This window comes from Sus scrofa, chromosome 11 (assembly GCF_000003025.6).
Source record: "Sus scrofa isolate TJ Tabasco breed Duroc chromosome 11, Sscrofa11.1, whole genome shotgun sequence".
In the NCBI taxonomy this organism is placed as follows: Eukaryota; Metazoa; Chordata; class Mammalia; order Artiodactyla; family Suidae; genus Sus; species Sus scrofa.
In genome coordinates, this window is record NC_010453.5 from 16,071,256 (window position 1) to 16,084,744 (window position 13,489).

General features: G+C 50.7%; 1 protein-coding gene across 6 annotated transcripts in view; it reads left to right on the top strand.

Moving 5' to 3' along the window:
* Positions 1-13,489, top strand: part of LOC102163801 — a 110,207-nt gene that overhangs the window by 93,290 nt on the left and 3,428 nt on the right. For 4 of the 6 annotated variants that reach the window (XM_021065295.1, XM_021065296.1, XM_021065299.1 and 1 more), the window contains 2 exons: positions 11,357-11,442; positions 12,664-12,753. In XM_021065295.1, the coding sequence (XP_020920954.1) occupies positions 11,357-11,442; positions 12,664-12,753 (176 nt within the window). Of the gene's footprint in view, positions 1-8,859; positions 8,922-11,356; positions 11,443-12,663; positions 12,754-13,489 lie in introns of all 6 variants that reach the window. The other 2 variants (XR_002336537.1, XR_002336538.1) reach the window with 1 other exon arrangement.

Sequence of the window (13,489 nt, forward strand, 5' to 3'; positions counted from 1 at the left end):
AAGTTTTTGATTTCTCCTTCGAATCTGAATGAGAGCCTTGGTGGGTAGAGTAATCTTGGTTGAAGGTTTTTTCCTTTCATCACTTCATGTATATTGTGCCACTCACTGCCTTCTGGCCTGCAGAAATCAGCCAGTAACCTTATCTGGGTTCCCTTGTATGTTATTTGTTCCTTTTCCCTAGCTGCTCTGGATATTTTCCCTTTGTCTTTAATTTTGGTCACTTTGATTAATATGTGTGTCGGGGTGTTCCTTCTTGGGTTATTTTGCATGGTACTCATTGTGCTTCCTGGATTTGAGTAAGTGATTCCTTTCCCATGTGAGGGAAGTTTTGGGCTGTTATCTCTTCACATATTTTCTCTGGCCCTCTCTCTCTTTTCTCCTTCTGGCACCCCTTATAATACAGATGTTGGTGCATTTAACATTGTCCCAGAGTTCTCTTAGACTGTCGTCACTCCTTTTCAATCTTTTTTCTCTTTTCCTTTCCACGGCAGTGGTTTCCACTAGTCTGTCTTCCACCTTGTTTATTCATTCTTCTGCCTCCTGTATTCTGCTGTTGGTTGCTTCTAGGGAATTTTTTAGTTTCAGTTATTGCATTTTGCATCTCTGCTTGCTTAATTCTTAAATCTTCAATTTCTTTGCTCAGTGTTTCTTGTAATTTATCAATCTTTGCCTCCAGTTTATTTCCAAGATCTCAAATCATCTTTACTTTGATTAGTCTAAAGTCTTTTTCATGGAGGTTGGTAATCTCCAGATCACTTAGCTGCTTTCCTGGTTTTTTTTTTTTTTTTTTTTTTTCTTGTTCCCTTATCTGAGTCATAATTCTCTGCATTTCATTATGTATAGATTTTTGGTGTGGTCTCCTTTTTCAGTCAGTAGGGTTGTAGCCTCTCTTGCTTCTGACAGTCTACCCACCTTTGTGGCTGAAGTTGGTATGGGGGCTTGCTGCAGGCTTCCTGATGGGAGGCACTGGTGTCTGCCCACTGGTAGGTGGAGCTGATTCTTATCCCTCTGGTGGGTGGGGCTTTGTCTCTGGGTGTGATTGGAAGCGGCTGTGCGCCTGGGGGGTCTTTAGGCAGCCTGTTTGCTGATGGGGCTGGGGCTGTGTTCCCACCCAGTAGCCCTGATCAGATGGGGCCAGATTTTTCCGAAATGGCCACCTCTAGGGGAGTTCACACTGATGATTATGCCAGAGACCTTTGCCTCCAATGTCCTTCCCCCCAAATGAGCTACAGTCACTCCCTGTTTTCCCAGGTGATCCTCCAAGAACCGCAGGCAGGTCTGAACCAGATTCCTATGGAGTCTCTGCTTTGCCCTGGGACCCAGTGCACATGAAAGCTTGTGTGCACCTTTCAAGCGTGGAGTCTGTTTCCCCTAGTCCCGAGCACAAGCACTGCTGGCCCTCAGTGTCAAATGCTCTGGGAGCTCCTCCTCCCAATGCCATATCCTATGCATGGGGACCTGATGTAGGGCTCAGAACTCTCGCTCCCATGGGTGAGCCTTTGTGATATAGTTTCCAGTCTGTGGGCTGCCCATCAGCGGGTATGAGCTTGCATATATTGCATAACCGCCCCTCCTACCATCTTGATGTGGCCTCCTCTTTGTCTTCTGGAGTAGGATGTCTTTTCTGATAGTTTGCAGTCTATTTTAAGGTTGTTTTTTATGTTTTCCCATTTAATATTATAAATGTTTTCTCATGTCATTAAATATCCTTTAATATGTTACTTCTATTTAGAACATATTCTATGAATGTTCCATAATTTAGTATTTTAATCCCTTATTTTGGGATATTTAGCTTGTTTTCAGCCTCTCACCATTGAAAATGATTCCACAATGAATACTTTTGTACGTATGGTGCTTTTTTTTTAATGGCCTCGGCCATAGCATATGGAAGTTCCTTGGCCAGGGATCCAGTTCAGCCTATGTCACAGCTGCAGTAACTCCAGATCCTTAACCCACTACGCCGGGCTAGAGTCCGAACCTGTGCCTCTTCAGTAACCCAGGCCACTGCCTTCGGATTCTTAACCATCTGCACCATAGCAGGAACTCCATGTGTGAGCAGTTTTAAGACCTTTGATATGCATTCATGAAATTGCCCTCCAGAAAAATGGTAGCAATTTATATTCCCACCATTTTTATCTCTCCTCATCTCAACAAACTCTGGGTCCCAATATTCCCAAAAGAATAAGTAATCTTTGCATAACTGACTGATGAAATATGCCATCTTACTTTCCTTTGCATTTCTTTGCTTACTAGTGATCTTGAACTGTGGTGGTTGTTTATTGGCCATTTGTATTTCTTTTGTGAGTTGCCTGTTCATGTCCTTGGCCCATTTTTCTATTATCATCATCGTCTCTTAAACTATTGATTTATAAGCCTTCTTTGGCACATTTATCACAAGTGGGCTTGCACATGCAGAATTTCCTGGGCTGAGGTTCAAACCCGTGCCACAGCAGTGACAGCACCAGATCCTTAAGCTGCGGAGCCACCAGGGAACTCCTAGGAAATTATTTTTTAATTCTGTTTTTGATGTTTTGGTTTACCACACAGAAGTTTAAATTTTTTTTATGTAGTTAGGTTCTACATTTATTATTAGGACTGATTTATTCATTTTTAGGTAAAAAAAAACATCCTGGTTACTCTAAATACTTGTTTTCCCCCATTTTCTTATAACATTTTCTCTTGTTTAGAATTTTCAACCATTGGAAATTATTTTGGTATTAGGTCAGAACCCTTTCTTTTCTCCTTCTCTCTTTCTTCTTGTATTCTTAATAAGTAGTGTCATATGTCTGCTTATTTATCGCATAATCTTTCTTTTGTGTTGTGCTGCCGTCTTTATCATATACCAAATTTCTCACTGAATTGCTTCTTTTTCCACCCTCTAGTCTGTTCCACTGATCTTTTCATATTACTTTGGGACCACACAATTCTAATTATTCACATACATTTTAATATATTCTAGGGCAAGCCCCAGCTCATCACTCCTCTCATTAAGACATTTTTCATCTAGAGGATTGATGGATTGGGGAGTGAGGAGTGAGTGAGGGGAGAGTGGAACTCCTGAAGCTACAAGCTAGGACCCTCTTGGTCCCTAGAAGGACTTTGGAGCCCTCAGTGAGGCTCTTGGTCTAAAACCACAGTGGGAGGCTCTGTGCAGCCCTGCTAAGGAGAGAAGGAAGAAATAAACCCCAGAGTCAGAGATCATTTGCTCATTGGCTTTGGTTTTCTGCCAGCCATCGAGAAACAACTTCCAGTGCCTGGGCCTCCTCACCTGCCCTCCCCGCAGCTTCGGGTTGGGGTCTGAGCATCTGCAGCCCCTGGGAGGAGGGGCTTGTGGGGGCTGCTTCTCTTGCCTTCCTGGTGAGTCAGTGCCAAGGGGCACTCTCCCCAATCCAGGAAGCCTGTGAGGTGCCTGGCCCCATCCTGGTCTGGGGCCCCATCCTGGCCCTTATCTGATGATCTGGCTAGGATTATATGGGCGTTTTTATTTATTTTTTGGCCACACCAGTGGCTTATAGAAATCCCCAGGCCAGGAATCATATCCAAGCCAGACCTGCGAGCTACAGCTGCAGTAATGCTAGATCTTTAACCCAGTGCGCTGCAGCAGAAACTCCCTGTGGGTGTTTTGAAGAGTGCTCCTCACAGCAGATCTACTGGGTACTCATTTGGGGAATTTCTGAAACAAAATCCCAATTAAGCACCTTTGTGTTTTTAATGAGTCCACTCTCCCCATTGTAAAGTGGGCTCTTTCATTGTGTCCTAGGTGTGGTACCAACAGGCTGCCTTGGATGTGACAGCAGGGAGCCCAGTCCCCTTGCACCAAAAACACTGGTTTAGTTGTAGCGCTGGGAGGCACCGACCTTGGGTGGCCGGGGGAAGACAGCATTATCACATTTCTCTCTGTGACCTGGAGCCCAGGCAGGTGACCCGGGGGAGAGGTGGCCCCTTCCCTTGATGCTCGCAGATGTCCATTCCCATGTTTAAAAACGCTCCCCACCTGCTCACCGGGCTTTAGCCACCCTTGAGTGAGGCCTCCAACCCACAGGCTCTTGGCACAGGCTGTGCTCCATGCCTGGACACCCTCCTTCCCATCCCCGGCACCCTGCCAGCTTATTCCCTCCTCTGCTCAGAATCTTGGTGCAGGTGTCACCTCATTGCTAATGTGGCCTGATGCCACTCCCACCCCCTCCTCATGGAATATGCTGAAAAGTGTTACCTGACTATGAAGGTAGGTTAATTACATAATAACCCGTTAGTGCCTGGTGAACACCATGCCGGCAGGGGGCCCTCACGGTAATTGGCACTGGGTCTGGCATTTAGCAGGGCCTTGGTAAATAGTTGCTGAGTGAGTGGAGCTGGATAAGGGGTGGTGGGAGTTGACGATGGGGGCAAGGTGATGTCAGCACTGTCTGACCCCAAACCAAGCGTAAATGCCTCACGAGAAGCTGATGACGTGAATGCCTCTTAGTGCCTCATTTGCTCCGGGCTCAGTGCTGCTGGCTTGCACCCCGTGATAGGATCTGTGCAATGGTCTTTCTGTTGTGTATAAAGTCAATGCGTGAGTCTCCTGGGCTCGCTATAGGACATTTGTGTTCCTGTCCCAGTGGAGAAATACCCAGTGGTTCACCATGCAGCTGTCTGGTCCTTTAAAATCCACACCAGTAACTTCCCAGGGGTAAAAGGATGGTGATTTTCTCCTGCCGAAAGTATAGTTGGTGGAAGCACGTAGCCACCGGGGAGGAACGAAAGCCACTTTCATTCAAGCTAGTCTCAAAGGTTTCCTAGTCGAAACTCCAATCAAGAGTTCCCCGGTGGCCTTGTGGTTAAGGATTCAGTATTGTCACTGCTGTGGCGCAGGTTTGATCCTCCCAGCAACTTCCACCTGCTGCAGGTGCAGCCAAAAAAAAAAAGGGAACTCTAGTCCTCCTGTAAACCCTGCAGTTTATCTTTCTCATCGAATAATAACTGTAATGCTGGTAAAATAGAGCATATCCATGATACAGTATGATTTCAGGAGCACGTGAATTTAGTATTTGGAGGGAAACGTGGTCTCAGTGATGCTTGATGAGCCCTCTGCGTCTCTCCTTCACCATCACCCGGCTCGACACAGTTTAACATCCCTTCCCAATTAGCTTATAGGGAGAGTTGCTTCAAGTCGTGTACCCATGTCATAAAGCCCTTGTTGCCATATTTAGAAGACTATGTCTAACATAAATTCCACTCCCAAATCGCCTTCTCATAATGAACCTGCATCGACATAATGAGTTCCTGGGAAGGAAGGCATTGTGTAAATTAAAAATAGTAATGAGTCATTAATGATAATGAATTATTTTCCTTATTACTGGGAGCAGGACTCACCTTGGGCATGTTATTCAGTGGCTGAAGTTGTCTTCCCTGCACCCAGCCCTGCCTTCCTCCGGGAGCCCAGACTCTAAAATAGCTTCTTGCTTTTCTCTTCTCATCAAATCTCTTGAGTCCCCCAAATGTCCCTGATCTTAGTCCTGGGGGAACAGAAGTTACTGAACTGGTTCACACTAAGATACGAAGGACCTATAGCACGCATTAGCCACCTCCATCCAGCAGTGCCCTGTCTGCACCTTTCCAGAGATATTCTGTGTGTATGTGTGTGTGTGTTTTAGGGCTGCACCTGCAGCATGTGGAAGTTCCCAGGCTAGGGATCAAATCAGAGCTGTAGCTGCCAGCCTACACCACAGCCACAGCAATATCAGATCTGAGTTGTGTCTGCAACCTACGTCACAGCTCACGGCAACACCAGATCCTTAACCCAGTGAGCAAGGCCAGGGATTGAACCCGCTTCCTCATGGATACTAGTCAGGTTCGTTGCCACTGAGCCACAACAGGAACTCCACCAGCAACATTCTTATTAGCTGATGAGCACAGAAGAACTGGTGGGCTTTCTAGCTGAGGCAAGGCAGGGTCTTATGGATTATTTGGTTACAAGGAACAGAAACCCACTCAAGCCAGTCAGCTTGATTTATAGGGGGGCAGACAAGGGCAGCCTTCATCGAACTCAGCGGCAGAGGCACAGCTGGGCTTTGGGAGCCCAGGGACAGGACAGCAGAGGGTGAGGAAGTGGGGTGAATTTTTCTTGTTTCTCTGGGATCAGTGTCCACAGATTCCCACCCCAGCTCTCCCCATCTCTGCAGGCCGACTCTGGCTGCTTTGCCATGCACACAGGCCAAACGTGGCAGCCAGCCGCTGAATCAAGGGTCCCGTGTCTACACTCTGGGAAGGAAGAGGATTCGATTGGTACAGCCTGGGTCAGGCATCACTCCCAACTCAGTGTGCTCCGCCCATTGGGTCGAGGCCACGTGGCTCAAACACAGTGCCTGGCCCGAGCCGTTGTCAACAGGATGCAGGGCCCACCCCTACGGGGAGGGATGGAGCCCATCTCCTGACGTCTACGTGCCAGGCCCAGGAGTCTTCCGCTTAATTTGGTTGGAAGCCTGGACTGTTGAATGGCTGTGGGGCAGGAGAGTGGCACTGGTGCCCTTGTTAACAGCAGCCTGAGGTGGGATCTGTGATCAAGGGGCTCTTGGCGCCAAGCTCATCTTTAGGAGAGCAGTGACTGGCAGACAGTGGGATTCATGCCAGAGTCGGTGGGGACCCTGCGGCTTAATGATTTAAGAGAAGAATTTTTTAATGATTTAAGAGAAGAATATGCCATCTATTTTCCACTCTCCATGGACTTGCTGGGAACTTGGATAAATTACTGAACCTCTTTGGGATTCTCTTCATTCCAATCCTTTTAATTAAAAAAAAAATACACACATACATATTACTTATGTATTTTAATGTTATTATTTTAGCAGATTTTTCTTGTGTTTCTCTTTGCTGGCCTGAAAAGATGCTGCGTGTACACAGGCAGGGCCTCAGCAAGCCGGCTGGGAGGCTGGAGGAATATAAATCACTGTGGTGGAAAGAGAGAGGCTTCATCTCCATCTTAGGAGGAGAAAGACTTGCTGCGTGTGAAGTGACATATGTGCTCTGAAATGATAAAGCTAGAGACCTGGGAGGCAAAAACGCGTGTGGCAGGGCACGATGGCTCAGATCTGCGCGCGCGGGGTGGGGGCGGGGGGCAGGCTGGGGAGGGGCCTGTTTCGTGGACTTGAATGAGGGAGATTTTTTAAAGACAGAAAAGGCCCTGGAAGGCCTGTCGCTGAAAACTAGTGTTTCTCCAGGAGTTTTTACAAAGCACCTGCCACCTGGTCGCGTCCTCTGGGGGAGAGCGTTTGGTGGAAATGAATAAGCTGGCGGATCTTCCTGCAGGTGACTCTGTTAGTGTCTAAGTTGATGCAGGTTATTTTCTCCAAGAGGGTAACGCAGAAAGTAAAACACGGAACCATTTCCTGGGTAGGAGGAGAGGGGCGGGGGGCTACCCCAGCTCGCACCCTCCCTGGAGAGGAGGAGATGGGCCGACCAGCGGGGCGAGCACGTCCGGCCCTCGGCTTCCCTCCCGGCCTTAGGCCTCTCAGAGGACGGGGTGCAGGCCTGCGGCGTGGAACGTGTGTCCAGCTTTCGTGTCCTTTACGCAGAGGAGTCGTTTATGACAACCCGTCATAGCGAGCTGATGGGGCTGATAGCTTTGGGCAGAAGTCCTTTCTACTCGCAAATTAAATCACAGAGAAGGTCACCAGGGGTGAATGCAAAGAAGGGGTTTAGGGTCACTGCACAGAGGCAACAGCTGTCAGAGACCCAGTTTCACCAGACTTTAAAAATCTACAAATACTGGAGTTCCCTTGTGAAGGATCTGGTGGTGTCACTACAGTGGCTCGGGTCGCTGCTGAGGCGCCTGTTCAGGCCCTGGTCTAGAAACATCCACGGCCCCAGGTGCGGCCAAAACAAAACTCATACAGATGAGGCAGGCCCATCCAGGGATGAGTTGGGATGTGGACAACTACGACTGCCCCCACAACACAATCTCACATGATAGCAATGATAATACTTATAGAGAAATAAAATGGCAACAGCCAGCACGCACAGAGAACTTTCCAGTCCTCACATACATTTTCATTTCACCACGAAACCCTCCGATCCTAAGAGGTGGGCTGGCCAGCCGTTGCCTCCCTTTCGCTAAAAACCAAAGTGGGAATGCTTTGTTGACGGGCTTAGAGCCCCACCATTCGTAGGTGCCAACTGGGACTCAAATCCAGGCTCCAGGCTCCCCTCAGCACCCTTTCTGAGGCCAGGCTGCTCAGGCAGGGTGGGCGGCAGGTGGTGGGCAGAGCTGGTCGGGCAGAAACTCTGACGAGTGGCCCAGAAAAGAGCCCAGAGCTTTCACTGAAACTGCCCCCTCCACACTTCAACACAAGGTACTGGCTTTGTAACTAACAATACAGATAAGCATAAGAACACAGAAATAACAACTGCCCCCTCGGAGGAAAGATTCACATTTCAATGCACCAAAACTGCACCTTTGCAGATACTTTCTCCATTTTGACACAACTTTCCTCACAAAAATGCAATTGTTTTTCCTGCTGTTTGGTGACTTCTCATTCCATATTCTGTGAATATCTTTCCATGTCAAATACACTAACAACATTTATTTCATTTCATTAAAAATGTTAGATGTATAATTTCTGATTGCAGAAGTAATGATAAAATTATATGCTCATTGTAAAAATCTTCGAGGTCACACCATTCAGAAGTGCCCGCCAAGGCAGCAAGTGATTTACTCAATCCCCAGGAGGCGTAAGGAGTGTTGCCGCATTTCATGTTTCCTAGTCCTATTTCCCACGCACAGACTCCTCACTGCCACCCGAGGGCCACCTAGAGGCGGGGCCCGGGCACCGCAGAGCCCCTCGCCCCTCGCCCGCTCATGAGTGCTCTGTGCCTCCTCAGGTGTGTGTGTTCTCACAACTGCCCTGATCCCCGGCTTGGAGAAAGAGCACGACCCCAGAGTGGTGAGTTGACTTTATGGATGTTTTTAAGTGAAGGACTTTGTTCCCGGAGTTCCCTTCGTGGCGCAGTGGTTAACGACCCCGACTAGGAACCATGAGGTTGCGGGTTCCATCCCTGGCCTTGCTCAGCGGGTTAAGGATCCGGCATTGCCATGAGCTGTGGTGTAGGTCGCAGATGTGGCTTGGATCCACTGTTGCTGTGTCTCTGGCGTAGGCTGGCGGCTACCGCTCCAATTCGACCCCTAGCCTGGGAATCTCCATATGCCGCAGGTGCAGCCCTAAAAAAGACAAAAAAAAAAAAAAAAAAAAAAAAAAAAAAGGATTTTGTTCCTGATTGGAAATCTGTGGTCCTGCCTTTGCTGCCCCAACTGTCCTGGGGCAGGGGCGGGGGCACTGTCCCCATCCACAGGGAGAGTAGAACTCTGTCTACGGGGACCTTTCGTTTGCTAACCTGAGATCCAGCAGCAGTGCACCAGCCTGGACAGCGTCCAGGTGGGTCTGGAAAGGAGCTGACGCCGTGGGGAGGGATCCAGGTCAAGGTGCAGGTGAGCCTGGGGCTCTGTCCCGAGGACACCCTGGGGGTCCCTGCATGCTTGTCCCAGCAGCAGAGGCTTTCTGGGAGCTGGCTGTGTATCCTGCCTCCCCTGCTCCCTGTGCCCCCACCTCCCCTGTTCCTGCTCCTTGTCACAGCTGGGTGGCTGCGACCCACACGTGGCCCATGACTTCCCTGTGAAAAGGGAGGCAGAGCCGTGCAGAGAGCCGTGTGTAAGACCCCAGCCCTTACTGAAGGCTCTTCTCCTATGTCATCTGAGAGCTGGCAGAGCCCTGGGAAAGGGGGCTTCCGAAGAGCAGGGCAGCTGTGAGAGGCGGGGTAGGAGGGCAAACTTCTGGAGAACACGCCACTCAAGAGGGAGGAGCCAGCCTAATGGAGTTAGGGCTGATGGGCTGGAATCAGAGATCGGGAAGACGGCAGTTGATGTAGGCCCCCTTCTCTCTGCTGTGGTGGGCGCAATGACGACTTTCCTCGCCCCAGAGGTGCAGGTCCTAATTCCCGGCACCTGGAAATATGTCACCTTGATGTGGCAACAGGAGCCTCTGCAGGTGTGATTAAGGGCATTGCGATGGGGGAGGGTATTGCAGATTATCCAGGGGGCCCAGGGGCGTGGCAAGGGCCCTAAGAAGAGGACCGGGGCCAGAGAAGGAGAGGGGACGATGGAAGCAGAGGTGGTCGGAGCAGTGCAGCCACAGACCAAGGCATGCAGGTGACCTCTAGAAACTGGAGAAGGCAGGGAATGGATTCCTGCCAAAAGTGCCAGAAGGCGCTGTAACCAAGCAGGACCCGTGAGGCCTTCCCAGAGTGCCCCCCCCAATGTCCTCCACCTGCCTTTTTTTCCCCCTTCAGGAAACTGAAAAAGTAGCTTTCATTGCCAGGCAAAGAGGGGAACACAGCAGGCTAGTGCCTCAAGGACTGTGCCCCCTTGGAGGGGGCAATGAGAAGCAGGGTGTGATCAGCTCGTTGGACCTCTTCCTGACTGGTGGGTGGTGAGGTCACTGGGAGTGAGTGTCATCCACCTTCTGGTTCCAGCCGGTCTGGGGTCTGCATGCTTGTGGGCAGCACACAGTTAACTTCTTCCACCCGGTGGGGGCTTTGGCGTCTGCAAAACAGCTCCAAGGACATGGCTCAGAATACTATCTCTAATCCTTGAAGAAGAACTAACTCAAGGCCCTTGACTTGGTTGGATGGCCAAACTATTATTATTCTGTCATGCTTGACTATTTTCCTTTTTCTCTGTTTTTTCTCACGTCTCAGACTACATTGGTTCTTTGACCAAAGTGTTTCTATAGATAAAAAGGCAGGTGAGGGGAGTTCCTGTGGTGGCACAGTGGTTAACAAATCCGACTAGGGTAGGAACCATGAGGTTGCGGGTTCGGTCCCTGCCCTTGCTCAGTGGGTTAAGGATCCGGCTTTGCTGTGAGCTGTGGTGTAGGTCACAGATGCGTCTTGGATCCTTCGTCTCTGTGGCTCTGGTGTAGGCTAGTGGTTACGGCTCCGATTTGACCCCTAGCTTGGGAACCTCCATATGCCGCGGGAGCGGCCCAAGAAATAGCAAAAAAAAAAAAAAAAAAAAAAAAAAGGCAGGTGAGGGATGCAAGGGGTGGCGGCGGGGGTGGCTGGCTCATGGGTGCTGCTCGGTGACAGAACGCAGGTCTGCTGGCACCTTGATTTTAGCCCCATAGGGCCTATTTCAGACTCTGTCTTCCAGAGCTGCGGCAGAATTTGGCTGCGACTTTATAAGCCACTAAATTTGCGGTCATTTGTTGCAATAGCAACAAGAAACCAATACACTGCTTGACAGGGAAGAGGAATGGGAGGGTATTACAGACTTTTCTGTACAAATCTCCATGATATTTATTGCATATCACTGTCTCCTCCCGAGGACTGTTGGTTCAGAAACTGAAGACCAACGACCTGCAGTCGGAAAGGACAGCATTCGATGGCACCATGGTCTATGCACAAAACAAGGTGAGTGAGGGTCATGTGGGTGCTTTGCCAAGGAGGGCTTATTCTGGGCTATGCGGTAATTGGGATCTCAGTAATTCACAGCGGCATCTGCATGGTCCCCGCAGAGAGACAGTGCTCTTCAGTCAGCTCTGCTCAGGTGGGGTGGGGTGGGGGACCCCCAAAGCCAGCAGAGGTTCCTTACCCTGCATTGCTCCGAGGGAACACGGACCTGGGAAGCAATTCTTCTCCCCCTCGGCAGCCCCCACTCACTGGCCAGACAGATGCCACTGGAAAAACTGAGTTTCCAAGCTCCCTTTGAGGGGCATGTGCCCTGAATTCTGAAATGAAAGGGCAGGGGTCCGCATCTCACGCCTGATCTTAGCAGAAAGTGTAGTCACACTGCTGCCCCTCCGCTTGTCACAGCTGGTTTTCCAGGCCGGCTCTGTGCCTCCCACATTGACAGATCTTGCCCTTAAATTTACCTGGTCGGGGTCTCGTGTCGTTGGTGAAGCTGCCAGCGCCCAGCAGCCTCCCCTCTTGTTGGTGTGCTCAGCCTCTGAAGGAGACCCCGTCTGGGGTGCCCCCTCGCACTGCCCTGCTTTTGCTCATTAACCCTCAGACTAAATCCTGGTGGGTTACTCCTCAAGACTCAAAATCCTGACATTTGAAGGAACCATACTTCTTCACGAGTTCCCACGTGTTTCCAGGGGCCGTGGGAGCTCAGTCCATAAATGAGGACTGGGTGGAGTTCATTGCAAAACCTCATCAGGTGCTTTGGGGGGGGGGGCTGTAGCCTCGGCACACCTGAGGCGTAAGTGGACATTTAATGATTTCTTTTTAAATTTGCAACAGAATGATTAGGAATCTCCAGGATGATTCCTACCCTCTGGGGCAGGAGTTTCTCCACATGTCAGCGGACAGCAGCTTAGTGCCCGCCTGTGCGAGGGGCCGGGGTGCACAGGGAGGGGGGCGACGGATAGTCACGCAGACAGCTGGGAAGGAGGAGGCTGTGGGGGGAGGAGGGGAGGGGAGCCCCCAGGCAGCATGCAGGGGCTGTTCCCTAGGTTCGGGTGCTCCGTCTGCATCTCCGAGGGAGGGGGTGGGACGCCGCCCTGGGTTGTAGCCAGAGCTTGTTGGGTAAAGAGCTGAATCTAGAGGAAGGTGAAGTCAGACTTTGGGGGGCTTGGCGGTACACGCCCCCACCTGGCCTCGCTCTCATTTGTTCATCCTCACCCGGTCCAGTGGCAGCAGGTGGTTCTGACCAAGCTGTGGGCCCAAGCACACCTGCCATCCGCTTCTCCTGCATGCATCCCGGCTGCATCGACACCCCAGGTAGGTCGTCGGCTTTAATTTCCCTGCCCACGTTTCATCTAAAAATATCTGGGCAGCCGCAGGACTGACTCTCCCCAGGAATGACCTAAAACCAGTGACATAAGGTGACTAGGATTGCCTCATTTCCACCTGAGAGGGGCAAGCTGCGACTGGAGAGGGAGAAGCCTGGTCCTCGTGGGCAGGCAGAGCTTTTGTTGGCGGGATGCGTGGCTGAGGGTGGGGGCAGCCAGCGCGGGTAGGGTGTGGCTGAGGCCCTTCCCTTGGGTGAGAGGGAGCTGAAGAGGAATGAACAGGGGCCCAGGGAAGTCCCCAGGAGATGCTGGGGACCTGGGATGGGCCAGCCCACCGCACCACTCCCTGGGTTTCTCGAAAAAGCAAATGCACAGAGGTAAAGATCACTACAGAGACAAGTGGAATTCTCTGGAAGCTGTTGGAAGAGCAGGGAAGGAGAGCAGAGCTCCCTGTCCCTGCCAACTTGACCTCAGGCAGGTCACTTGGGTTCTGAAGCTCTTTCCTCCTCCCTCAATAATGGAACTGAAAACAGCTGCCACAGCAGCAGCCCCAGGACCCCTGAGTGCCCACAGCTGCTCTCAGTGCTGTCTGGACACCAGCGGTCCCCATGCTGCGGTGGGCACTGTTATCACGCCCATTTACAGATGGGGAACTGAGGCACGGAGGGGCTAGGATGCCCCAGCTGGGCATCTGGGAAGCCGGTTTGGCAGAAGCCTTAATGTGT